This window comes from Rhinatrema bivittatum, chromosome 9 (genome assembly GCF_901001135.1).
Source record: "Rhinatrema bivittatum chromosome 9, aRhiBiv1.1, whole genome shotgun sequence".
NCBI classification, from domain to species: Eukaryota; Metazoa; Chordata; class Amphibia; order Gymnophiona; family Rhinatrematidae; genus Rhinatrema; species Rhinatrema bivittatum.
This window is the reverse complement of record NC_042623.1, coordinates 227,821,440-227,849,043: the sequence shown is the minus strand read 5'-3', so window position 1 is coordinate 227,849,043 and position 27,604 is coordinate 227,821,440. Positions and strand designations below refer to the sequence as shown.

The 27,604-nt window shown below is 44.3% G+C and overlaps 1 protein-coding gene across 1 annotated transcript in view; it reads left to right on the top strand.

Annotated features, from left to right (window-relative positions):
• Positions 1–27,604, top strand: part of LOC115099257 (probable cation-transporting ATPase 13A4) — a 257,489-nt gene that overhangs the window by 1,006 nt on the left and 228,879 nt on the right. The window contains exon 2 of the mRNA XM_029616766.1: positions 25,366–25,539. Within this exon, the coding sequence (XP_029472626.1) occupies positions 25,366–25,539 (174 nt within the window). The remainder of the gene's footprint in view (positions 1–25,365; positions 25,540–27,604) is intronic.

Genomic DNA, 27,604 nt, shown 5'->3' with positions numbered 1-27,604 from the left:
CTCATCCCCAGGCCTTCCCCATAAGCCGCCCCCTCCACCTTGATCTCTTACCCCCTTCCTGAGTCTGTGAAGTAAAAAGGGGCAGAAGCAATCCTCAAAAAACATTGTCGGCTGGCCCTGAGGCCAGAGTCATTTTGTTCTATGGCTGTATGTTGTACGGCCTGGTCCTACATGCTTTTTGTTTTATATTTCAGTCCAAAATAACACTTGCCAGTATAATTCATTAACAGTGGATAGCTATTGCTCTTTAATGACTATTTAACATGGTGTCGTCAAGAAATCTCTTTAGAATCCCAATCTTGGGCTCACAATAAAACTACAGCATTTCACTAAGTTCTTATCAAGTTCCATAAAAGTCCTTAAAAGCAGTAGATGCACATTGACTTTCAAAAGTACCTTTCATAAAACCTAATTCTGAAGAAGAAAAAAAACCTTTGAATTCAGCTACATAGAATCAGTACAAAGGGATCATTAATCACTCTGGTTTGTTAACAATATTTTAAGCCAAATATGAAATTCTTAGTAGGTTCCTATGTTGGGCTTGACATATAATCCTATTACCTGTTACTATAGAGACTACATTTCTTGACTTTTTCAGAGCAAGCTACTACCATGGCATAACCGCTTGTGTGCTGAACAATGAAAGACATCTTCACTTCATCTGTATTTTATGCTGTTTCTATTTGCTTATGTTTCTAGTTATTATAATTAATGTTTTAGTCTCTTTGTAAACCACTTTGATTCATTTGTGAAAGGAAGTATAGTACGATAAATTTAAGAAAAAGGAAGTGGTAGATAAAACGAACACCATTACCGATTTCAGGTGCTCTGGGTTACATGGCTGAGGGCCAATTCCTTTCCTGTGTGTCTGAACTTGTATACGCAACAGCTGCCGTAACATTCTTCGTCTGTACGGTAGCCTCTGACTTGGCCAGCAGCAAGGCATTTCTGCAGAAAGAGATTACTGCAATCTTGTGAAGCTGATTTAAAGGGGCAGCACCAGAGAAAATACCCCAAAATCTGATCATAACTTAGAGACAGCTCAAACATCAAAAAAAATTTCCATTTTGATTTGCACTTCATTCCTGAGCAGATATTGGTGTTTTTGGGGTTTTTTTTATACTTAAACACCCCCACCATTGTAAAGCTGGATAGATCAGTGCAGTGAGATGAGCTGAAAGAATGGATTCAGTGTAGGAGATAGCTGAAAACAGGCTTTGGTTGTAATGCAACTGGCTTATCTTTTATTTAAAAAGTGTGTGAGCCTATCAGAAATGAAATATTATGGGTGTCAAGAAAAAGAAAGAAGAGCACAGGAATAAGAACAAAAGTAGTGCCCAGAAATGGGAAAGTTGGTATTTTGGGCAATGCAATATTGCTGCTTTGATAATTTTTGGAAAGTGCAAGAGTGTCTGACATCTCGTTAAATAAATGATAAATAGTGTCTTGCTTATTCTATTAGGATTTCTTACCCGCCCTTTGGAGCAATTACTCACCCTAGGTGGGATACAAATCTTAACTCACTAGCATGGATAAATAAAGTAAAGATCCAGTATCATAGGTAAACAAGCGTACAATAATATGCAGAAAACAGGGAGCCTGTGATGCCCTTGGAGCGGTCTAAGACAGGAGAAGGTCAGAGAACAGATCAGGCTGGAGTCTGTTCTGCTTTTCAACAGTTTAATTATAAAACGTTCAGCAAGACAGAATCAAAATGGCTGCTTACCTCAGCAGACTGACAGTGCAAGAAAAGCAAGTTTGCTTACCGTAAACGGTGTTTCCGTAGATAGCAAGATGAATTAGCCATGCTGTCATGGGAACTGTCCATCAGGGCCCGGGAGGCGGAGCTTAAGTAGCAGAGAGTTGATTTTAGTTCCCTCTGCGGCTGCGAGTATGTTCCTGCGCAGGAAGTAGCAGATTCTCCTCAGTCTGTAATTAAGCTTGAAGTTATGGAATTACCTCCGACTACCAGGGAGGTGGGAGGGTCAGCATGGCTAATTCATCCTGCTATCTACGGAAACACCGTTTACGGTAAGCAAACTTGCTTTTTCCCGTCGATAGCAGGGCTGAATTAGCCATGCTGTCATGGGAGTCCCAAGCAGTCCGGCACGCGTGTAGAGAGGCGTGCATATTATTCATTGTGGTAGTCGGGTGATGTGGTGTGCATAGTACGCAAAATGGCTTGTCCCAATGTCGCATCTTTAGCTGATTGCTGATCTATGCAATAATGGGATGTGAAGGTGTGAACTGAAGACCACGTGGCTGCTTTGCATATATCCACTGGTGAGACATGCTGTAGATTTGCAAGAGATGTAGCCATTGCACGTACTTGATGAGCGCATGGACGTGTTGGTAGCGGAAGATTCGCTTTGTTGTAACAAAACTGAATGCACTGAGCAATCCAACTGGATATAGTTCTTTTTGCTACCGGTTTTCCCGGTGCTTTTGGATCGAACGAAACAAATAGCTGAGATGTTCTGTTAAGTGCGAGAGTTCTCTGTTGGTAAATTTGTAAAGCACGCTTACAGTTCAGTGAATGAAGCGATCTTTCTCTGTCATTAGCGTGTGGTTGTGGGAAGAAGACTGGTAACTCTATGGATTGGTTGAGATGGAATGACGAGACTACTATAGGTAGGAAAGTTGGATGAGTGCGCAAGAGGACATTATGTGGATAAAATTGTAGATATGGTGCATAATGAACCAGTGCTTGTAGTTCACTCACTCTTCTTGCTGAGGTGATAGCCACTAGGAATACCACCTTCAATGTTAAGTATTTGAGGTGTGCAGAGTCCATAGGTTCGAATGGAGCAAGCATGAGATGTTCTAGGATCACGTTAAGGTCCCAGGGGACCGGTGGCTTTTGGACTGGTGGTCACAAATGGATTAGTCCCCTAAAGAACCTGGAGAATAGGGGATGTTCCGCAACGGAGTGATTATTCACCGGTCTGTGGTATGCCGCAATCGCACTCAAATGAACACGAATGGATGATGTTGCCAAGCCTGTTAGAAATAACGAATGTAGGTAATCTAGGAGTTGTGCTGGAACACTGTCTACTAGTTGAATCCCTTGTTTAGTGCACCAGTCGGTATATCGTCTCCATTTAAATGAATAATTTCATCTAGTAGACTGTTTTCTGGACGCGAGGAGCACTTCCTGAGCTGCTCTCGAAATCCCTTGAGTTGTCAGCAATCTCCTTTCAATCTCCATGCAGTCAGGTGAAGGGAGGAGTGGAGAGGATGTATTAATGATCCGTCGTTCTGACTGAGAAGGTCCGATCTGTTCGGCAAGGGAATTGGGTCGTCTATGGAGAGACGTAGCAGAAAGGTGTACCAGGTCTGCCTGGGCCAGGCTGGGGCGATGAGGATTATGTCGCTCTTGTCCCTGATGCATTTTTGTATCGTCCTGGCAATCAAAGGAATTGGAGGAAACGCATAAAGTAAATGTGTTGTCCATTGTAGAAGAAAAGCATCCTAAGCAAGGCGGGAGTTGCTTGGTCTCACCGAGCAGAATTTCGGCAGGTGTGTATTTTGTTCTGTGGCAAACAAATCTATCAGTGGCGTTCCCCAATGATCGAATAGTTGTTGGGTCACCTCTTTGTGAAGAGACCATTCGTGTGGCTGAAAGATTCGACTTAATCTGTCGGCTCTGGTGTTTACTATTCCTGGAAGGTATGTCGCTTGCAGGTGTATTGCGTTTTTGTTGGCGTGTTGAAAGATCTGCAGTGTCTCGTTTCAGAGAGGCCATGATCCTGATCCGCTCTGTTTGTTGATATAGAACATGGCTACTTGATTGTCCGTGTATATCATTAGTCTCCGTCCTTTGAGATGTGGCTGAAAGGTTTGGAGGGAATAACGGATCGCTTTGAGTTCCAAGAGATTGATGTGTAAGGTATTTTCCTTCGTTGTCCGTAACCCTTGGGTCTCTAAATTGTCCAGATGAGCTCCCCATCCCGATGGAGATGCATCTGTTGTTAGGACTGCATTGTGTGGTGGGGGGCTGAATAAGGCTCCCTTGTCCAATGCAAAGTCCTTGAGCCACCAATTGATGTCTTTGGTCATGGGTGTCATTAAGGTGACTCGAGTTCGTAGGGGTTGTGTATGTTGTCGCCATTGCCGTTTCAGGTCCCACTGTAGACGGCGCATGTGTAGTTTGGCGTTTGGTACTGTGAAATTTGCTGCTGCCATGTGACCTAAAACTATCAACACCTGGCGAGCGGTTAGATTCCCAGAGTGTAAAAGTGAGTGAAGTAGTGTACGAAGCATCTTCTTCCTGTCGTCCGGTAGATATGCTCTGTATCGTATCGAGTCCAGACGAGCACCTATGAACTGCAGTACTTGCGTCGGCTGTAAGTTGGATTTTGGATAATTGATAAGGAGCCCCAGAGACTGGAGGCAATTGATGGTCAAGTTGAGGTGCGAGTGTAGTATATTGGGGTCCGATGCTGTTAGTAACCAGTCGTCCAGGTACGGAAAAATGGTTAGACCTTGTTGACGAAGATGGGCCACCACCACTATCATGCATTTTGTGAATACTCTGGGGGCTGATGAGAGGCCAAAGGGAAGAACCTTGTATTGGTAATGGCAATTGTGATATTGAAAACAGAGGTATTGCCAAGATGACGGATGGATCGGAATGTGGGTATAAGCATCTTTCAGATCTATCGAGCACATCCAGTCCCTGGGTTGTAATAGCGGGAGAATGGATTTCAGTGAGACCATCTTTAATTTTTCCTTCACTATGTATTTGTTGAGGTCTCTGAGGTCCAAAATTGGTCGTTGACCTCCCGATTTCTTTGGAATGAGGAAATAGGGGGAGTAGAAACCCTGATTGTAGTCCTTCCGACGGAGAGGTTGTATCGCTCCTTGTCAAAGTAGAAGGGTGATTTCCTGCGATAGTTGAGGTTGCAGGGTCTTGGGTTTCTGCCGTGAATAATGTGGAAGGAAGGGTGGGTGGGTGAAAGGTATGCGATAACCTGTTTGAACAATGTCTAATACCCATTGATCTGTGGTTATTTTCTTCCACTCTGGCCAGCGGGCTGTGATCCTGCCCGGCGGATTGTCTGTGATCAGTGGTGGTGGCCTGGTTCTTAAAAAGAAGATGCGGTCTTCACCGCTGTTGCCGCTTGTTGTTGTTGAGGTTGTTGAGTCCTTTGACCTCTGGGTTTACCTCTCCGCTGTTGGTTGGAAGGAGGTTGTGTTTGATGTCGTTGAAAGTTGGGATACGACTGTTGTCTGAAAGGTTGGTAGGTCCGGTAAGGATGCCTATAAGACTGTCGACGATTTAGTGTGTAAAACCTTTTTGAGCAGGATGGTGCAGTTAAGGATTGTACCGCAAGCTCTTGGTCTTTTAATTTACTAACAGTGTCTTGGAAACGATCTCCGAAGAGATTATCTCCCAAACAGGGAAGGTTAGCCAACTTCTCATGTAGATCCTCACGGATTGCGCTTGCCTTCAACCATGCCAGTCGTCTTGCGGCGATTGCCGTAGCGGATGCTCTAGAGGATGTTTCGAAACTCTCATATACGGCTCGTAGAAGATGGCGAGAGCACTCTTCCATATCCAAAATGGGTGCTGGAATAGTATCCCCCAATGCGGTAAACATACCCTTTGTTGCCTGCAGACATTCGTACATGTATTGTACCATGTAGAATTGGTGATGTTGAATCCGTGCATTCAGCATTGCATTGTGGTAGACTCGTCTAGCAAAATCATCCAGACATTTGTTATCCTTGCCTGGGAGATTGGTAGCGTGAGTCTTTGATCGTTTTGATTTTTGCAGTGCTGATTCAACTACTATGGATTCGTGAGGCAGCTGTGGTGTTGAATATGTGGAAGGTTTTTGTAGTTTGAATTTTAGGTCCGTTTTTCTAGACACTGCTGGGAGAGTAAATGGAGTCTCCCAAGATTTTTGTAGGACCCCATGCAACATGTTATGAGGGGGTAATGATGTTGGTTCTCCCGGCGTGTCAAATATTGTAAGGAGTCCTAAGGTTTCTGCTCTAGGCTCCGGTAACTTCTGGACTTCTACTTTTAAAATGGTACCCATTTTCTCTACGAACTTTGGGTAAGATAAGTCTTCTGGCGATGAGTATGGTTCTGCCGGCTGTTCTGGAGTATCAGAAGGGTATCCTGTTGAGGATGAACGAGAAGACTGTGATGCAATAGATTCCGATAAGGAATAGTGGGAGGGAGTTGGGGAGGGTGGTGTTGTGTGTGGACGATCTAAATCTATCCTTGGTTTTTGCGGTTCTTTGGTGAACGTGTCCTCCCGTGGTAGGCTCTCTTCTGGAGGCAAAGTGAAAGAGGATTTTAAGGTCTCGAAGAAGCTCGACAGTGAATGGGAAAGATCCCAGAAGGCATTTTGTGCAGTGGGTGGCATAGTTCTACTGGTATCTGAAAATTGCTTAGTAGGTGTGTACTGCAGTGATGTGGGAGTGGGTATAAGCGGAGCGGATCGTTTTGGCTCTGCCGTGATAATTTCCGCAGGTTGTGAGTCAGGTCCAGATGATTCTGACGATGAAATACGACGTGGTCTGACCGAGGATTGGACAGAGCCACTTGCAGATGGAGAAGATTTGGAACTGTCAAAACTTCTATGTAATGAACTATGATGCCTATGACGCCTGGACAGTTTTTGTCTTTTTGCATGACGAGAACTGCCTTTGTCACTGGATTCATGGCTTCGGGAGATGGATTCAGCTGTGTTTCGTGAATGAGAGGAGTGGGAATCATGAGAATGTTCCCTGCGTCTCTTATGGCTTGTATGCCTCTCATTGTGTCCTCTTTTTCTGTTTGTGGAGTGCTGTTTAGGTTTTTCTATGGACCGTGGCCTGGTTTCCAGCGACGTCCTCTTCGGCGCCGATTCTGTGTGAGACGTTGTTGGTGCTGTGTCCTTACTCGTTGCTGCCGGCGCCGTTCTCGGCGCGCGTTCTTTTGGCGCCGTTCCCGGCGTGCGTTCAATGGGCGCCGCCCCTGGCGCATGTTCCTTGGACGCCGCTCCCGGCGTGCGGTCCTTGGGCGCCGCTCCCAGCGCACTTGTCCTCGGCGCCGCTCCCGGCGCGCGGTCCTTCGGCGCCGCTCCCGGCGCGGTTTTCTTGGGCGCCGTTCCCGGCGTGGTTTTCATGGGCGCCGTTTCCTGCGCGACTTTTTCCGGTGCCGTTTCCGGCGCACATTTCTTAGGTGCCGTTTTTGACGCGTGTTCTTTTGGCGCCGCTCTCGGCACAGGCGGTCTCGGTCGCGCGTCCTGAGCCGAATCCGACGGTGAGATAGACTGCACCGATTCGGAAGACTTAGATTCCTGGACAGGTTCTGGAGACCTGTGGCGGCGTCGTTTGAGGGAATCTCTAGTAGTGGACCTACCTCCAAGTTCCCTCGATTGAGTGTAGGAGGAAGATCTTCTTTTTTGTAATGGAGTCCTCATTTCCTGTCCCGGGGAAGAATGAGTTGTCGACGGCCTGTTTGTGAGGGATAGCTCCCACATGCGGTAGGCCCTATGTCTTCTTGCTTGAGGAGACATCCGAGCACAAAATTCACAATTGTCTTGATTATGCCGCTGTCCCAAGCAGCGTCGGTGACGGACATGACTCTCCCGCAGGGACAGGGCTTAAATCCTGATGGTTTTTTGGACATTTTTTTTTTTTTTTTTTACTCTGTGGAGGAGAATCAAGCTCCGCGTGCGTTCCCGCGCGCGGAAAAAGACAGACTGAGAAGAATCTGCTACTTCCTGCGCGGGAACATACGCGCAGCCGCAGAGGGAACTAAAATCAACTCTCTGCTACTTAAGCTCCGCCTCCCGGGCCCTGATGGACAGTTCCCATGACAGCATGGCTAATTCAGCCCTGCTATCGACGGGAAACAGTTCTTCCAAAAGAGTACAGCATTCCATTACAGCTTCCTTCTTCTCCCTGGGGCCTATCTAACTCTCTCAGGGCCTCACCTTTGTATCCCTTACCTCAGGGAAACGCCCCCACCCGAGGATCCCTTTCCTGTCTGTCTTAAGGTGGACCGGGCCAGATAGCTGGAGCCGGTCCGTTAAGGCAGTCTGAGGCTCTCTGTTATATACTCTATCACAGAGCCCACGTACTAAAACTGGGGCTAAAACAATCTTTTTTGTGTGCCTGGGCTAAAAATGCCACTTAGCAGCTGATGCATAGAATTTTAGGTCACACAGTCCTCTTTCCTTGTGGCTCAGTTCCCTTGCTGTAAACCAGTATCAAAATAAGGCTAACATATAGAGTTGGCTGCCAGTGGTGAGGACAAAAGTAAGAGAGGCACTGAAAGACATCAAGAGAATTCCAAGAGAGGCAAAACCAGACAAAAGCATTCACCTCAGATGTCTGCCAAGGAGGAGAAGGACCAACATCAGAAGATGTCTAGGCCAGCACTAGCATATCCAGCCCATTTATGTCAGGGAGGGAAATCTACCAACCCTGAGTCAGAAGGACACTGGCATCTGAACTCTACAAGCACCCTGTACTATTTTTTGCAACAACGGCACGTTGACATCAGCTCATGCTAAAGCCTCTGAAAACTTGCAGATGCCTTTGGACAAACTAGCCACAGCAATGGCCATTTCCATAGATGAGCAAAGTGGGTTCAGATAACTGACAACATAAGTGTTTTCCCATCTTCTGAAGCTATGCCCCGTTTCTGCAGCATCCATTACAAGAGCGGCCATCTTGGAAGACCACAGACCAGAGCTTAAAAGGCTGGAGAGGCATGCAAACTTGGGTAGGAAGAGGCTGCTTCCTAACCATCCCTCCTAGTTTCTACTTGACGCCATCTGTGAAGGACTTACAGCTCAATGGATGAAGCTTTGCTTCCATTATGGCACCTGTCTTTCAAACTGTTGGTACCTTCTGAGGCCATGTAAGTCAAAGAACACATGCAGTGCAAAATTTCAGCGCAGTCTGGCAACTGAGTGGAACTTGTGGGATGTACTATATTTGCAGTAGTAAAATTTGCTTTACACACTGTAATGCATACAACCATGTTTGAAGAGCAGTTACTATCAGTGAACTTTTGGTTTAAAAATATATCTTCCTGTCTACATAAATGTGGATTTTTTTTAAAAGAGCTGTCTCTTATCTGTCTTGATCTCACACTCTCTTCTGCCCTTCAATCCACATTTTCTGTTCTAACCTACCATCTCTTCCTTCAGTATCCCCCAGTGCATCCTGTTCACTGAGCCCTTGAAATAGCATGTACACCAAAAAGAAGGGGTGGAAAATGTTCTTCCCATTTCATTTTGTTTAGTTTATTTAAAATGAAATAGACCAAACTGACAAAAAAATAAATTAAAAAACAAACAAAAAGAAACTGTTGATTCCAGGCTCCTTCTCCCATCTGCCTAACCTGTGAAAATAAAATCTCATCCCCTCCCACCAACACTTCTTTAACTTACATGAACCCTGAAGTTTAAATGGAGCAAGAATGATCCTGTTGCAATCGGGCTCGAGGCATGATCGATGGGGGAGCGTGAGCCCTTAGACCACAGCACAACCCCAAGGCATGACGAAGGCACTGGAGACTTGGAACTTAGATGAAGGTACTGAAGATGTGGAACTAGACAATGACACTGGAGACTAGGAACTAGACGAAGATTCAGGTTCAGGGTTCAGGTTTTGGAATGAAACCTATGCCGCAGCGCACCCTACATAGCACATAGGGCTGTCGGGACCACGCTGATGCGGAGAAGACTCTGAACTTGAAACATGATGAAGACTCTGGGAGAGTCCTGTGCCGCAGTGCACCCTACACGACCTGTGGGCAAGTCGCAGACCATGCTGGATGCAGAGCAGACTCTGAGCTTGAAACATGTTGAAGACTTGGCACTGGAAACATGACAAAGACTCTGGGAGAGTCCTGCATCGCAACACGCCCTACACAACCCGTGGGCTGGTCACGGACCACGCTGAAGGTGGAGCAGACCCTGGACTTGAGACTTGGACATAGATAGAAGCTGGGAAAAGGAACTCTGAAGGCCAGGAACAGGATTCAGGAACTCAGAACCAGGGACAGGACCCTGACGTTTTAAAAACAAGGGACTTCTGTAAACTTGACCAGCAATTTTGGACTTGAAGATAGATCTTGTTCCACAAGGCGCCCTACACAACCCATGGGCTGGTTGTGGACCACATTGCTGGCATGTCTGGAGGTATAGACAAGGGAGAAGACCTGGAAGGCAGGACTTGGAGATAAAGACTGGAACATCAGGACCTAAACTGAAGACTTGGAAGACTTGGACATCAGGAACAAGTGAGGACTTTATATCAGAAACAGAAGACGCAGGGACCATCAAGAACCAAGAACATGGAACAAAGAAACATAGAGGAGCTTCTATGAAGAACATGAAGACTCTGAAGGAGCGAAGAACAGAAACTCCAATTCCTGGAGCAAAGAGCTGGAACAGGAATTCCAGGAGCAAAGCAACTCCTTGCAAAGGCCCGGAGTGAAGACTGAAGAGCCCTTTTATAGACCTGGCTGGATGACATCATGTGGAAGGGCTGCAGAGTTCTTCCCTCTGTGGGCCCTTTAAATTCCAAGCAGTGGCATGCACACCACTATGGAGAATGTCGGCAGCGTTTCAGGCCACACCAGAAGTAGAAAGGGCAAGCAGGCTGGCATCTTGTGGAGAGAAGGTGCTCCTACTGCCACAGAGTGGCTGCAGAAACCAGTGGCAGGGACTGTTTTGCTGTGGAAGGCAGCAACACGGGGCTGGGTGTCGGTGGCACTCCAAGCTGTGTCGGCGAAGCAAGGCAGTGTTGGCCAGCAAGGGAGGTGAGTGAGGCCATTTGTGGACCTGTCCCATGGTGGTATTCACAACAGATCTTCATTTGGTTCTGCCCCACTGGCGCCATACTCCAATATGGCACCAGCTAACCTGAAGCCGGCGCCATTTTAGAATATTGCACTGGTGGGGCAGGAGTAACTGAGGATACAGTTCATGGAGAAGAGCATACTATACTATTCAGCAGTTGTCTGCCAGAACTTCGTTATCTCATGTACCTTCATTCACATGCATGTATATGCTAATTTTAGTGATACACGCTAACATTATGTCATACATATGAGGATGTTCGGATATAGCATGCTATTTTTTACCGGATGCTAATTGGCCTGAATGTGCATGATAATTTTTAGTGCACAGAAAAGGTTTTAGGTTTGGTTTCGATTTTTCGTTCAGTTTTCTGTTTCGTTTAGTTTGAATTGGCAGCTCATTCATTTCCATTAAAATCGATGGGGGAATATGCTGCATGCCTGATTCCCTTTCTTATGAAGCTGTAGACATAGAGGTTTAAGATTCCTTGATTTTATGATTTGTCTTCATATTAAAATTGTTGTACTTTTCCCATCTGTGTTTGTAGTATATATATGGGATGCTAACTCTTCTTCACTCACTTTGGGGGCAGTTTTGAGGAGCTTGTCTGTTTGCAGTGTGAAGGGACACATTTAGCATGAATGCCTCTTTAAGCCAGCCAGCCTGGGCATACTTTCAGGCAAAGGAAAGTGATTTTCAGTCAAACTGTTTCCACAGGTAAGAGTGCTTTACCCATAGTGTTTGAACATTACCCTGTCACCTCTCACCCTGGTCACAGCAGGAGTCGGGGTTGGGGGGGGGGAGGGGGAGGAGTTTACATAGGGAGTTTCATTTTGAAAGCTTTGTGCATATTTTCCTGCAGATTCGTTTGCCCCTGCTTCAAAGCAAGTGCAGAAGTATGCAGCCACAGAGCACCTGCTTTCCTGTGGCTGCTTGAATTTTCAAAGGAAAACTCCATGAGGAGTTTTCTTTTGAAAATTAGCTTGCAGGCCTGCAGGTATCATGTACCCGTAGACCTGCAACCCCCACAGGCACTTTGATTATTCTCCCTCAAAGTGTCTATGACGCCATATGAAAAAGATTTGTTGCTATCAGAGAGCATATTTGCATGTGCAGTGGTTAAATTAAGTATTTTATTTATTCATTTGTTTTAGCATCTTATATTCCACGAATCCAACATGTTCAGCGCAGATTACAATAGTAATTTATTCAGACCTCATCAGTGCCTAATACCCACAAATGCTTTCCTAAATAATTCAGCCTTCACAAGCTTTCAGAACTTTAGATAAACCTGCACTCTTCGTAAATATAAGGGCAAGGAGTTCCAACGTACCAGTGCTTCAATTGAAAATGCCTTAGTACTCTGAAGATGAAAATCAGGTAAAGAAGGGATGTGCAATAATATCAGAGAAGAAGAATGAAGGAAACAAATAGGCACATACGAAGGCAGCCTCCCTGGCAAACAATGCAAATCTGTATGACCAATTGTATGAACTAAAGGGTATAACTTAAACTGGATGTGATAAGCTATAGGAAGCTAATGAAGCTCTTTTATGTAAGGTTGAAGATGCCCTTCCCATGGCAAACTAAAAATTGTTCGTACTGCAGCATTTTATACAAGCAAGCAATGTGGAGAACCTATATAAATTGAATTGTAGTAGGCCAGACGACTAAGGGCCTGATTTTTAAAAGCATTTACACGCTTAAAACTGGATTTTACATGAGCAAATGTGCTTTACCTGTGTAAGTGTACTCTGCCTACTTAGGCAATGTATATTATATCTCTTGTTATTAACCCCATATATTTATTTCCAAGTTATTTATACCTGTTCTTTGTAAGACATTTACTTGTCACTGTTATTGTTCAAAATGTAAACCGAATTGATCAGTAATTCTGTTACTGGAAAGTCGGTATAGAAAAGTTCTAAATAAATAAATAAGTGGGCTTTTGCAAGTTGCTACAATATATGCCATTGAATTGTCCATAGGATTTACCTGTGTTATGTGGAACTTCAGTAGGAGCTGCACTAGGTGTTAAAAATTGCACATCACCAGTGTAACTCTTGTAAATTAAATTCAAAGCAGTTAAAACCTTTCCCAATGGACTAAGAAATATATGAGAAAGTGCTGCAGACTGTGCTGAGCCTTGAGGAACCCACAACATCACAGGCAAACCATTCAGAAGCATCACCAGGTTGACAAACTTTTTGGAAAAGAACTAAATGCATTTAGCACTGAGCCACCTATCCCAATATCTCCTAATCTTGCTAACAGTGTACTGTATTAAAAGCAGATGCGATATCCTGCTGAAATAGACTCCTGCTCTCCTCCACAATATATCATCTAACAATCGGGCCGATACAGAAAACTTCACGGGAGAGCCAGCGAGCGCCCGTTCTCCCAGCGTGCGCCCAGGCCACTCTCCTGGGCGCGCAATTCAGGAAGCCTAGGCATGCAAATTAGGGCCCACGGTAAAAAGGAGGCGCTAGGGACACTAGCGCGACCCTAGCGCCTCCTTTTTGACAGAAGCGGCAGCTGTCAGCGGGTTTGACAGCTGACGCTTAATTTTACCGTGTCAGTTGTCAAACCCGCTGACAGCCATAGGTTTGGAAAACGGACGCTGGCAAAATTGAGCGTCCGTTTTCCAGCCCGCAGGCTGGGGGCAGATTTTTTTTTTTATATCTTTGGAGCCTCCGACTTAATATCGCTATGATATTAAGTCGGAGGGTGTACAGAAAAGCATTTTTTTCTGCTTTTCTGTACACTTTCCCGCTGCCTTTGGCAGGCGTTAATTTCTGAAAGTAAAATGTGCGGCTTTGCTGCACATTTTACTTTCTGTATCGTGCAGGACTAACTAATAGGCTCATCAACATGTATTTGCATGTTGCGGGTGCTATTAGTTTTGGGGGCTTGGACGCGCATTTTCCACACGCTATTACTCCTTACTGTATAAGGGGTAAAAATAGTGCGTCAAACGCGCGTCCAAATGGGGGCTAACGGTGCGCTCGACCTAAGCGCACTTTACTGCACCGGCCCGATTAGCAAAAGAGTTTTTCTTCACATACTTTACCAGCACCTCTACTCAAGGAACATGACAGCCCTGCCCCCACCAAAGAAAACAAAAAAAATCACCCGCAATGTGATAAAACTGTTTCCATAATGGTTCCTTATATTTGTCACATTGCATTTTATAAATGAATTCATCATTTCCAGCATATAGTCCAATAGGGCTTAACATATTTGATAAGAAGATGCAGTTGTTATGCCTGTCCTCCTCGGGTCTGCCTGGCCTCCTCGGGTCTGCTCGCGGTGCGGGCCAGTCTACACCGCCGCGTTCCCCTGGACTTCTCATGGTGGCATGGATACCGCTACCATCCTCTATGACTTCGGGCCTTCCTAGGAATGCGTGCGCATCACCGGCCCCACCTTTGAAGCCTCTTTGGCGGGAACCTCAGGGGTGTCCCTGTTTGATGACATCATTGGACTGCAGTATTTACCTTCCACCTACGCCCCCAGCTACCCGACTTGGCAACAAGTTCCCGTACATGTCTACAACTCCTGCCTTCGTGTTCCTGAGACTACACTGCCTAGCCTTGCTCCTGGACTCTGTCTGGCACCCACTCCTCAGGGATCAGTGGGTGCTCCTACGGGACTCGCTTCCCTGGCCTACCCTGCTCCTCAGGCTGGCTCTGCGCCTCCTGGGTTCTATCCTGCAAGGCTTTCTACTGCTCCGAATTCTCCCTAAAACACCGCGATAACCAGTGAGTTCCACGACAGAGTTTCCTCGTTCCTCGGGGTTGCGCCTGTGTTCTACTTAAGACTGTCTACGCCTCCCCACTCCTCGGGGCCACGCCTTCAAGTATCAAGAGACTCTCAGAGCTTCCCCTGCTCCTCAGGGTTGTGCTCTCAGCCCCGCTCCTCGGGATTGCGTCTACTCTAGACTGCCGGCATTTCCCCACTCTTCGGGACTCTGCCTACATCTACAGCAGAGATCAGGCTTGGACTTTCCTGCCCCGCGGGTTGGCCTACGTGTTTGCATCAATGCTCTCTACGCTGCACAAGCTCTGCCCCTCAGGGCTGCCTTCCCGGGGAACCTCCTGCAAGGCTAGTCTTGCACCTTCTGCTCATTGGTCTGCCTGGTGCCTCCTCCCTTCAGGATCTTAGGCCAGGTACTGCCTCCAGCCTGCCATCTTACTGTGGTAACCTCCTGATCCCTGGGGACCTCTCCATCACTGTGCCCAGAGCTCCCTGCTGTGCCTATACCTCACCTCCCGATGGTGCAGACCTGTGGGGCTCCTCCCCACAGGTAGCAACAACTCGCATTTCGGGCCAAGGGTCCACACACCCACAAATCATAACAGCAGTATTCTCTGATCGTTGGAGTTTGCACAATATTGCCATAGTGGTTATTAAAAATTTGAGCTTTCAATAGCCCAGTTAATTAAAAAAAACCAAAACAAAACAAAACAATGTTTTATTTAAACATCATCGGGCATATAAGAATCAGTATTTAGCAAACTCAGTGTTGCAAACTATCAATGTATAACCCATGCAGGCACAGAATACGTAACTTGCAAGGATAACTACTGCCGGCTAAGTAAAGAATATTTACCTAGAACTGTTAGAGAATGTGTTGGCATGGTAAGCCCAGCATGGCCTCCACATTTTTTCATAACTGAATCATTCCGCAAAGCATAAGGAGGCTTTTCAATAATTGCAGTGCTGTGACTTTGGGTGTTTCATGCACTGAATCTTGGCTCATTCTTTCCAGTGCAGCCCAGTTAATGTGGCAGTGATAGTATTGTGCTTGAATAAAAATTCTGGCCAGACATTCTCATCCCAAACGATTGTGTGGCTTTGCCACATACAAAGTTAATTAAGGCCAATCCATGACACATCACTACTGTGTCCTAAAAGTGATCCTGGATTTTTTTTTTTTTTTTTTTTTAATCTTGAACAATCTGCCTCACCATGTGTCCATAACTCTGAAAAGCCTTCAGGACGGCTGCAGTGACCACAGGAAGAATGGATAATGATATACCATTAATTTGTAGCATCCTGGGCTTTATTCAGAAAGGACTTAAGATATGCATTTATTGATTATATGCGTTCTACTTATTTTATTTTATCTTATTATATGCTTAATGTATTATCTCATTGTTTCATGTTCTATGTAAGGCCTAGGGCACCCATGTAAAGCCTATAGAGTCTCTCTGTTAAATGTAAACCGAAGTGATTTGTATCTGATACAGGAACTCCGGTATATAAAAATAAAAAATAAATAAATAAATAAATAAATAAATATTGTGCCTATGAAAAAAAATCTTTATTACGTGAAGTCCTGTGCTTCATAGTGACTTAACTGAGGAGACACTAAAGTTTTTCACCACTTTCTTGCAAACCTAGAAAAGTATTGAACAGGATCATATTACTTTTTTTTTTTTATTTTGTATTTCTGTTCATGATCAGTTATGTAGAAATTTCTCTGGTTGGTATTTTTATGTAAACTTATTATTCAATATATCTTCCTTCTGACATCTCGAAATAGAGCAGACCAACCTATGAATGTAACTTTATTTAGTATGGGGTAGATTTTAAAAGGTGCGCGCGGGAGTAGATTTATTCACGCAACCCGGCGCAAACAAATCTACTCCCGATTTTATAACATGCGCGCGCTACCGCGCGCATGTTATAAAATACAGGGTCGACGCATGCGAGGCTGCGCAAAATCAGCTTGGGTGCGCTGAGCCGCGCAGCCATCCTCCGTTCCCTCCAGCCCCCCCACCTTCCCCTCTCTTCCCCTATCTAACCCACCCCCCAGCCCTAACTAATTTCCCACCCTACCTTTATTTCACAAGTTACGGGCAGGCATAACTGCCCGTAACTTGTGAAAGTTGAGGCAGGCATAACTTGCACGTGCCGGCCGGCTGCCGGCTCGCCATGTTCCGGTCCGGGGGCTGGTCCGGAGGCTGCGGCCACGCCCCCGGAATGCCCCTGGGCCAGAACCACGCTTACGGCTCTGCCCCTGGAACTCCCCCTGATGACGCGCCGGCCATGACATGCCCCCCGACACGACCCCCCCCAGGAAAGCCCCAGGACTTGCGCGCGCCGCTGAGCTCTGAAAATCTGCCCCTATGTGTATCAGTATATGTGATTCTATGCAGGTATAGGGAACTATATACTAAGGAATTTCTCCCATTAATGAGGCTAATATAACAAGGCTTAACATGCACTTTAGGATGATTAGCACTTGCTAAAATTAGCAAGCTATGCAAAAAGGTCTTAACTTGTATGCATGCACAGAAATGAAGGACATCTTATGCAAATGAGACTCTAGTATGTGCTCTCCTCCACCCATTATTTAGTATCTCATTAAAGCCAAAAATGTAACACTTGTCTTGGATTAAGTTAATTCTTAGCATGTAGATTACTGGGGGGTCATAGCTACCAGCAAGCATTGCCCACTCCACAATGAAAAAGGAACAATGTGTTTACTATCTCTGATAAAAATCCATGCCAGGGGTTGCTTTCAGGTAGCATGGTTTTGATGATTAATGCTGTCTTTACCAGACTCTTTCACAATCCCCATACTCTGGTTGGAGGTGCATCCTCTTCTTGGCAGTGCTACATGCCCCCGGATCCTTCTCCTGTCCCACCGTTTCCTGTGGATGGCCATCCTTTATCGGATGCCAGTCCTCACTGCAGAGCTCTATGTGTGTGCTGTGTGACCGCAGTTGCACCTTTCACACTGGCCTAAGGACTGCTCTGCAGTGCGATGCCAGCAATAAAACAGAACTGAAAGAATTCAGAGTGGCACACAAGAAAAATAAATGAACATTTAGCAGCTTTTTTCTTTCAGGGGTTTATGAGTACTCCACTGTTTTGTTTTGGGGTTTTTTTTTGGGGGGGGGGGGGGGGGGAAGAAGGATAGGAAACGGGGGTATGGAATCAAGTGTGGTTATTTTCAGTATAAATATACAAAGAATCAAGCATGTATCAGTTTAACAACTTTAGCTAAAACAGCCTTAATATCTTCCTCCCTGTCTGCTTCCAAGAGCCACCCTGTGCTTTTTATTCTTAGAAATGAGCAAGCGGATCCTCCAGTTCTGCAAGATAATTTTTTTTGTTTTTCTGAGAAAGATATTCAATGATCCCTGAAAGCTATAGAAAGTTCAGAGTACTAGCTGCCTCAACCCATTGTAACAAGAACCGAGGTTTCTTTTTCCTTTGGGTGTTCAGGAAGACACACACACACTTTTCTCAGGGTGGGATCGCCACCTTGTTTTTCTGCAGTGTGATGTTTTCAGCCAACCTCCCATGCATTATAATGAAACTTGTTCATTACTTCCATAGCTTTAGTAACAGTAGATGACAGTACATAAACATTTTTAAAATATAGCACTTGCTTTTCAGTCTGCCCAGTTATTCCTGTCTACCCTGTAAAGACCTATGCAGCTGCCAGCTGTGTAAGCTCACTTGCTTGTAGGATATTGATTCTTATCCACATCAGTTTCTGTTGCCAGTCCTGGCTGGTTGAGAATTCAGGTTCCCGTATTTCATTCAGCACTTTGGCCCGTCTACCCTCCTCTCCACCCATGCTTTACCACTAAGCTTTGTAATCATCTATACTTTGTTTCATGATGATCTCACAATAAGCCATGGTGAAACTTAATTTACGAGTTCAGCCTGACCAGGCTAAGCACAGTCATTGGCCGTGCACAAACCAAATACTTTGCTGTGGTCTCCTTTGCCCTCTTAAGAAATGACTACCTACACTGGGGCCCAGCTACCAACCTTATACCTTTTGGGGTAGATAAGTACTCTGCATGTGGCCTGGCAAACCCACAGGTAATTTCAACTCATGGGCTTTTCAACAGTAATCAAAGCAAACCTTCACAGGTAGTTATGCCTTTTTTTATTGCCTCCCTCAAAAGTACCTTTCAAATTGCGCCTGCTTTTTGTGAGCATACTCTTTAAAGGCAAAACCTTTTAATATCCAGCATACAACAATGTTTGAGAAACAGTTAATATCAGTGAACCTTTGCTTTAAAAATATATCTTCTTAAACCATCTTTTACAGGTACATGGAAATACTTCTGAAAATTACCCCTAAATGTTTTTGAGTGAATAGAATAAGATGAAAGATTAGGTTGCCATTCCAGTCAGTGCTAGTGCCCTATGTTTGACTTCAGATGGACTGAATCAAATCACGGTGAACTAAGAAGATGTGGTGGACTTGATTGACAAACTGAAGAGTAGTAAATCACCTGGACCAGATGGTATACACCCCAGAGTTCTGAAGGAACTAAAAAATGAAATTTCAGACCTATTAGTAAAAATTTGTAACCTATCATTAAAATCATCCATTGTACCTGAAGACTGGAGGATAGCAAATGTAACCCCGATATTTAAAAATGGCTCCAGGGGCGATCCGGGAAACTACAGACCGGTTAGCCTGACTTCAGTGCCAGGAAAAATAGTGGAAAGTGTTCTACACATCAAAATCACAGAACATATAGAAAGACATGGTTTAATGGAACAAAGTCAGCATGGCCTTACCCAAGGCAAGTCTTGCCTCACAAATCTGCTTCACTTTTTTGAAGGATTAATAAACATGTGGATAAAGGTGAACCGGTAGATATAGTATACTTGGATTTTCACAAGGCGTTTTACAACGTTCCTCATGAGATAGGTGGCGATGTCCTTTCATGGATTGCAAAAAAAAAAAGTCATGCGATAGGTGGCGATGTCCTTTCATGGATTGCAAACTGACTAAAAGACAGGAAACAGAGAGTAGGATTAAATGGACAATTTTCTCAGTGGGAGTGGACAGTGGAGTGCCTCAGTGATCTGTATTGGGACCCTTACTTTTCAATATATTTATAAATGATCTGGAAAGAAATACGATGAGTGAGGTAATCAAATTTGCAGATGATACAAAATTGTTCAGAGTAGTTAAATCTCAAGCAGATTGTGATAAATTGCAGGAAGACCTTATGAGGTTGGAAAATTGGGCATCTAAATGGCAGATGAAATTTAATGTGGACAAGTGCAAGGTGATGCATATAGGGAAAAATAACCCATGCTATAATTACACAATGTTGGGTTCCATATTAGGTACTACAACCCAAGAAAGAGATCTAGGCATCATAGTGGATAACACATTGAAATTTTCGGTTCAGTGTGCTGCGGCAGTCAAAAAAGCAAACAGAATGTTGGGAATTATTAGAAAGGGAAATAGTGAATAAAACGGAAAATATCATAATGCCTCTGTATCGCTCCATGATGAGACCGCACCTTGAATACTGTGTACAATTCTGGTCGCCGCATCTCAAAAAAGATATAATTGCGATGGAGAAGGTACAGAGAAGGGCTACCAAAATAAGGGGAATGGAACAGCTCCCCTATGAGGAAAGACTAAAGAGGTTAGGACTTTTCAGCTTGGAGAAGAGACAGCTGAGGGAGGATATGATAGAGGTGTTTAAAATCATGAGAGGTCTAGAACGGGTAGATGTGAATCGGTTATTTACTCTTTTGGATAATAGAAAGACTAGGGGGCACTCCATGAAGTTAGCATGGGGCACATTTAAAACTAATCGGAGAAAGTTCTTTTTTACTCAACGCACAATTAAACTCTGGAATTTGTTGTCAGAGGATGTGGTTAGTGCAGTTAGTATAGCTGTGTTTAAAAAAGGATTGGATAAGTTCTTGGAGGAGAAGTCCAATTCTTGCTATTAAGTTCACTTAAAGAATAGCTACTGCCATTAGCAATGGTAACATGGAATAGACTTTTTTTGGGTACTTGCCAGGTTCTTATGGCCTGGATTGGCCACTGTTGGAAACAGGATACTGGGCTTGATGGACCCTTGGTCTGACCCAGTATGGCATTTTCTTATGTTCTTAAGCTCTTATGTTTTTATGTTACTGTTTCATTGGCTCTGTAAATTAAATTTCAGGTTTGTGGAAGCGAAGAAGTCTTCTAATTGAAAACCTCACTCAAACTATCTTTGACTGTCTGTTGGACTGATTCCTCACTGTGTTTTGACAGTTGACAAACTGGTTCTTCCCAAAATTGTTTTTAATTACAATGAGCCCTAGGAAGGCATTAAATTGTTGCTTCTCTAGCTGTTTTTGGTAGCGTCCGGCATTGAGATATATTGCAGATTGACCTCTTTGACTTCTGATCTTCTTTCATCCTACATAACTGTGTAATATATATGTAATGTGACCACCCCACAATAATATATCCCAGCTGCCAGCCATTAAGCGTGATTACTTATAGGATACTGATCCTTATCCCAGATGGTTTTTGTCAGCTTACTTCTTTGTACTCACATCTCTCTTGGATATTTCACTTCCAGCACCCCTTTCTTCCCCTGTCTAACCACAAAGTTGTATAATAATCTAAATAGTGGCCAATACTAGCATGCCTGTTGGCTGAACATCTGACCTGCTAGGTTGCTGGGGCCTTTCTGGACTGTTTCCTGCCATCACCAGCCTTCTACATCAATCTGTTTGACACAAGGAATGGCTACATTAGTGCCTGCATTTCTGCCATGACTTCTGTTCATTATTTATTTATTTAATTTGTATTTATATTCCACCTTTAGTGACACTTTGAAGCACATTACATTCGGGTCCTATAGGTATTTCCCTGTCTCCAGATGGCTTACAGTCTAAGGGCCGGATTTTCAAAGGGTTACGCACGTCGGGCCTAAAGCCCCGGGACGCGTGTAAGTCCTGGGGCTTTACAAAAGGGGCAGGAAGGGGGTGAGGCCAGAGGCTTCAGGCACAGCGGCCATTTGCCGCTGTGCTTGGGATCGCGCACCGGCAGTTGGTCGGCGCGCGCAAGTTACTTCAGCCCCAGGGCTGAAGTAAGTTTTGAAACAACAGTGAAAAAAAGAAAAAGGTAGGGGGGAAAGGGTTGGGGGTAGGGAACAGGGGAAGTGGCGCGGGCTCGGTGCACGCAACGTGCACAATTGTGCACCCCCTTGCGCGTGCTGACCCCCGATTTTATAACTTGCGCGCACAAGTTATAAAATCGGGTGTACATATGTGCACGCCGGTTAGCATGTACATGTACGCCCGCACACACCTTTTTAAACTCTACCACTTAGGTGACCCCCTAAAGGCAATGGAGTGTGAAGTGACTTGCCCAAGGTCACAAGGAGTATCAGGATTTGAACCCTAGCTTCCCTGTTTGCAGCCTGTTGCTCTAAACACTAAGCTACTCCTCCACTTCTAATTTCTAAAACCTCAAAGTGGATAATAATTATACAAAATGTACAGTAAACATAATCCCCTTGATACAATCTACTAAAAATAGTTCCCACCCAGATCTTCACTCAACCCATTAATTTGTGCATACAGATCTATTATAAGATACACAGTATTGCACAAGCCAAGATCAGTACATAGCATTATCCACCTGTATTAGGGATGTTGAGCAGTTTAAAACGAAATTGAAAACACCAATGACATTTGTTATTTTGGGTATTTTCCAATCTAAAATGTTTGTTTGATTTCATTTTTTTGAATTTTAGTGCCAGCTAAATGTTTTTAGCAAATGTTAAATTGCTTAGTGATTGCTAAAATACATAAATTGAATAAAACAAAATGAAAAATAGCAAATAAAATAGTAAGCAGAGAACAAAACTAAAGTTTTTCCCATGCATACCCCTACTATTTATTGCAGGCTGCTAAACAAATGCAGCTGCTAGTTTATGCTAACATGAAAGAATGATGATAGAATTATCTAGTCAGCCATTTTGATTTAAGGCACTGTCAAACAGAATTGGGCAAGAGACCTGTATACCAACGCCTAGTGACGCCCCTGTTTATTGCATTAGAGTGAGTCAGAAATGCAATTGCTGCATACCAACAACAGATTGCATTTTCATGTTTCCCTGTTCTGCAGCATTACAAATGATTATTTTTGTTCAGAAATGAGCTGAGGTGTTGCTTACCATCTTACACAGAATTAAAATTATTATTCAGCCCCTTCCAGAGTTGTGACTTGGCATACTCTCTTTTATTACATCTGGAATTCTGGTCGCCACATCTCAAAAAAGATATAGTTGCACTGAAGAAGGTACAGAGAAGGGCAACCAAAATGGTAAAGGTCATGGAACAGCTCCCCTATCAGGAAAGGCTAAAGAGGTGTTAGGGCTGTTGATCTTGGAGAAGAGACAGCTGAGGGGGGAATATGATAGAGATCTACAAAATCATGAAAGGATTTGAACGGGTAAATATGAATCATTTATTTTCTCTTTCGGATAATACAAGGACTAGGGGGCACTCCATGAATTAGCAAGTAGTTCATTTAATAAAAATTGGAGAAAAATTTTTTTCACTCAACTCATAATTAAGCTCTGGAATTTATTGCCAGAGGATGTGGTTATGGCAGTTAGTGTAGCTGGGTTTAAAAAAGGTTTGGATAAGTTCCTAGAGCAGAAGTTCATAAACTGCTATTAATCAATAAGGATCAGTAGCTTTGGATCTAGTCATATAATGTTTGGGTACTTGCCAGGTACTTGTGACTTGGATTGGCCACTATTGGACACAGGATACTGGGCTTGATGGCCCCTTGGTCTGACCCAGTATAGCATATCTTATGTTCTTAAGAGAGACTGAACTATAGTTGGGGGTTTTCTGCATTTTTAATCCTGCCCACTCTTATTTTTGGCAAGCACTTCTGCAGCCTACTCTGTGACAGGGACATTGTAAACTATTACTCTTATACTCTGAGAAATATACATATCCTTTCTAAACACTGTTCGACACAGGTGAAGGGGCAGGAGTGATCCCTAATTGTTCCTGCTTTGCTGGCTTCGGTTAAAAAATTGCGCTGGTCTCAGGGCTGGTTGGCACCAAGTTGTTTTACAGCTGCATTTCTGTCAGAGCAACATTGAGAGACATCAAAATGGTGCTACAAGTACCCGCGAGCACTGCGATCCTGGCACAAGGATGCGATATCTGAAGCTATCGGATGAGTGGGAGGATTAGGGTTAGGGGGGGAGGGAAAGGTTAGTATCTGCTGAACTGGGGAGGGGTTGGGAGAGTAGGGAGGCCACCCAGAAGACCCCACTACATTTTTTTATTAACAAGTTCATAAAAAGTATGAATAACAGGATCCTTCCAGCTGAAGCATGACGTGATATATCATCCAAGCCACTTATATTGTCAGCAAAAAATAATTTCAGATGTAACAACTTTATGAACTTATACAAGATCCTTTCAACTGAAAAAAAAAATCCAAGGCAATAGCGGGTTCAAACGAAAGACATGGCCATCTGAAATAACATGGCCATCTGAAATAACATGGCCATCTGATGTGCCAATAACATGTTACCAGACAAATTTATAACTGAGGAATCCGAGGAAACTGAGACTGAGTGAGGGGTCGCTTTTGAGGACGTGGCATCCCACATATTGTACCAGGATAATGACCCCGATGTGCTAAGTCTAGATTGCTTAGGAAGAGTACCTGGTATTTCCTTACTGTGTAATCTTCTATGATCTTTAATAACTAGCCTCCACCCATTTCATCCACCCTTACATCTGCCGGTCTAATTCTGATATCCCTGGTGGCTTTCTTCTAAAACAGACTGCTCCCTGTGGACTTTGCCTACATAATATAAGAACCCATTTAGTTTGATGATTTATACAGGTTGATTTTATTCTTGTTTGGTCTCTATTTATTTTACAAAACTTATTCTGTTGGCTTTTAGTGGTGTATTTTTTAATTCAATTTACAAGTGATGTTAGTTTTTATTTTTACTGGTTATTATATTTTTTTAATTATCAGGAAAATATCTCTTCCTCCGTGTGCACAGGACAAGTCATGAATTATCCTGATAATATGAATTCTCTTGCTAATCCTGTATGTGGATTAATGTTACTGGTATCATGCTTGAGATACTGATGTTTCATAGTCTCATTGTATCACCAGATTTTAGTATCTGAGTTTCATAGATTTATAAAATGTATTTATTTATTTTTTAAAATTGTTGAACACAGAAGTCAAATTAAGCCAAACACCTCGGGACTAATATTCAGCCCCGGAGTGGCTATTTAAGTTAGCCGGATATATCTATATATCTAACTTAACGGGGATATTCAGTGGCCAAGCCATTAAATATACCCAGCTATCTTAAAGTTAGCCAGATATCCAGCTAACTTTAGGACAGCCCTACAGCACGACCACAGTGATATCTGCATTGATTAAATTATGTGGCAAACTGGCCTACCCCGAAATGCCTCCCGTCTGCCCCCGGCTCATCCCCGAATTACAGTTTCAAATATCACCGCTATGCCATTTAGACGGATAATGGCTTCTGAATATTGGCCTCCTTGTTTTTATCTGGGTCCTGGTATCTCAGAGAGTTAAAGTCAAGGTCACACAAAGAGTCAACAGTAGAGCTGAGTCCTGAAACCGCATCCCAGGACTCCTTGGAACTCGGAGTTCACAGTTCAGCCTCCTCATTACTAGATTACCCCTCCTCCCAAAGTAATTTGTTTCTAATCAAATCTGCATTTTCTACAGGAGATATTTGGCTACAGAACAGAGAACTGTCGACGAGCCCTGTGCATTCTTGGATACATTTTTTCCTTTGGGTTTCTTTTGCTTCTGTTTTACTGGAAACCAGACTGGAACGTCCGGGCTAACTGTGTCCCTTGCTCTTTGGAGGAAGCAGATGTTGTACTTCTTATAGCAACAGTAGGTATATATTAATGCCTAACTATTCTTGGTCACAATATTATATATATGTATATATAGATATAGATAGATATATATAATGTTTAGAGAGGTATGCCAGTGTGTATAGCTCAGGTATAAACCAAGTAGTCTCAAGGCCGTGCCCTTGAGATCCAAGCTGAGCATTCTGTGGTTGTGTCTCACTATAAGGCCAGTTTTCAGGCGATTGACACGGGTAAAAAGCGTTTTTCTCATGTAATTTAGCCATCTGAAAATTGCCCAGGCGAACAGTTTGAGTGTTGTCAAACAAGATATGTACTTTTCACTGCATTGAGAAGAGACATTACAGGGGGCATATTTACATCAGGAGTAGGAAAACCAAGCAGCTACGTTGCATTTTCAGATCTCTGAGTGCACCATTAAAGCAAAATTCTATCCACACCCAAAGCAAGTGGGGGTGACTGTGTATGCTGTGTACCCGAAGTAATTTTCAAAGTGAAAGTGCACATGTACTTTTTTTTCTTTGAGGATTGATGTAAAAGCCTGTAGGTAAAAAGTACATTCAGTCTTTGCCCCAGTTATGGATAGTTTGACAGCGATAAATAAGGTGGGAATTAAACCTGGCTCTCCTGCTGGCTCAGTTCTTCCACCGATCAATAAATAAAGTCTTCATCTAACCCTTTCCCATCCTCTCTCTCCCCCCCCACCACTTGTAAATATATTTCAAGGTGACTGAAGGCAAACCACTTTTCATGCTTGAGTTTATTTGATGAGAAACATTAATTGAAAACTCTCCTGACAGGCCACTGGCTTGCCTTAAAGTTGAGGAAACCAATACATCAACCACAGTGGCATGTGTGTGACTGATCTGCAGAGACGGAAGTAACTCAATGAGCACTTGCTATCACTGCCTTAACTTGTATAGAAAAGATCCTCAAGTCCCTGGTTAAAAAAAAAAAAGGTGCACTTCTTAATGCATAATCAAGAAAGAAAAAAATAGGGCTGACTCGGGCCTAGATTCATCAGTTTGCTATAAATTTAGATAGAATACTCCACGTGCTATTTTACCTTTTTAGTGCAACACACGTTAAGTGTATCGCACGTAAACTATTTATAGCACTGTAAGAGGGGGCAACTGGTAACGGGGTGAGGTTTTGGTGGTGGCCTAGGTTTTGGGGGGGCAGTTTTACAAGTGAAAATTTGGAGTGATTGTTGCAGTCTGGGAAGCTGCAGTCCAGGTGTGAACCCTTGAACCGAACTACCCTGGATAGAGTAGCTCGGGAGGCGGAGCCACAGGCACAGATCTTCACCCGGGAACCAGGAACCCCCCAGGAGGAGCCCGTAGGGTCCTAGAACCTTGGGACTTAGGAGCACAGTAACAGTCTCTATAGAAGAGGCCTGGGCAAGAGTAATCCACAGAGTCCAGCAGCAGGGAACAGGAAGGCCCGGCGAGAGCGGGGCAGTGATAGAGTCTGTAGCCTGCTGTACAAGCAGTAGAGAGCAGGCCCGGGGTCTGTAGTATGCCGCGGAGTGGAGCAGACAGGTAACAGGAAGAGTCTGTAGCGTATCGTAGGCTGTGACCTGCTGAAGGCAGGACCGGAGTCAGTAGCGTGCAAAAGAGCCAGACCGAGCAGTGAGTAGAAAGGAGACAAACCCAAGTCAGGCTGGCAGTCAGTCGAAGCAGTCTCAGGTGCAGGCAAAGGTCGGAGGCTGGCGGCAAGCAGGAGCGGAGTCGGGCACAAGCTGAAGTCAATGGCGGGCTGCAGGCAGAGGCGGAGTCAGGAACACGCTGAGGTCAGTGGCAGGCGGCAGGCAAAAGCGGAGTCGGGAACAAGCGGAGGTCAAAGGCAGGCGGCAGGCAGAAGCGGAGTCAGGAACAAGCTGAGGTCAACCGGGAAGCAGAACAGCAGAAGCGCAACTAAGAACTACTAACAGTAACGACCCTCGTTGCAAGGCAATGAGAAGGCAGATGAACACCGGTTAAATCTGGCTTGGGGCATGGCGTAGTTAGTCCAGGCGGGGCCAGACTTCCGGTGACCGTGCGTCCATAATGCGCGTCCGGCAGCAGCGAGATGATCCAGCAATG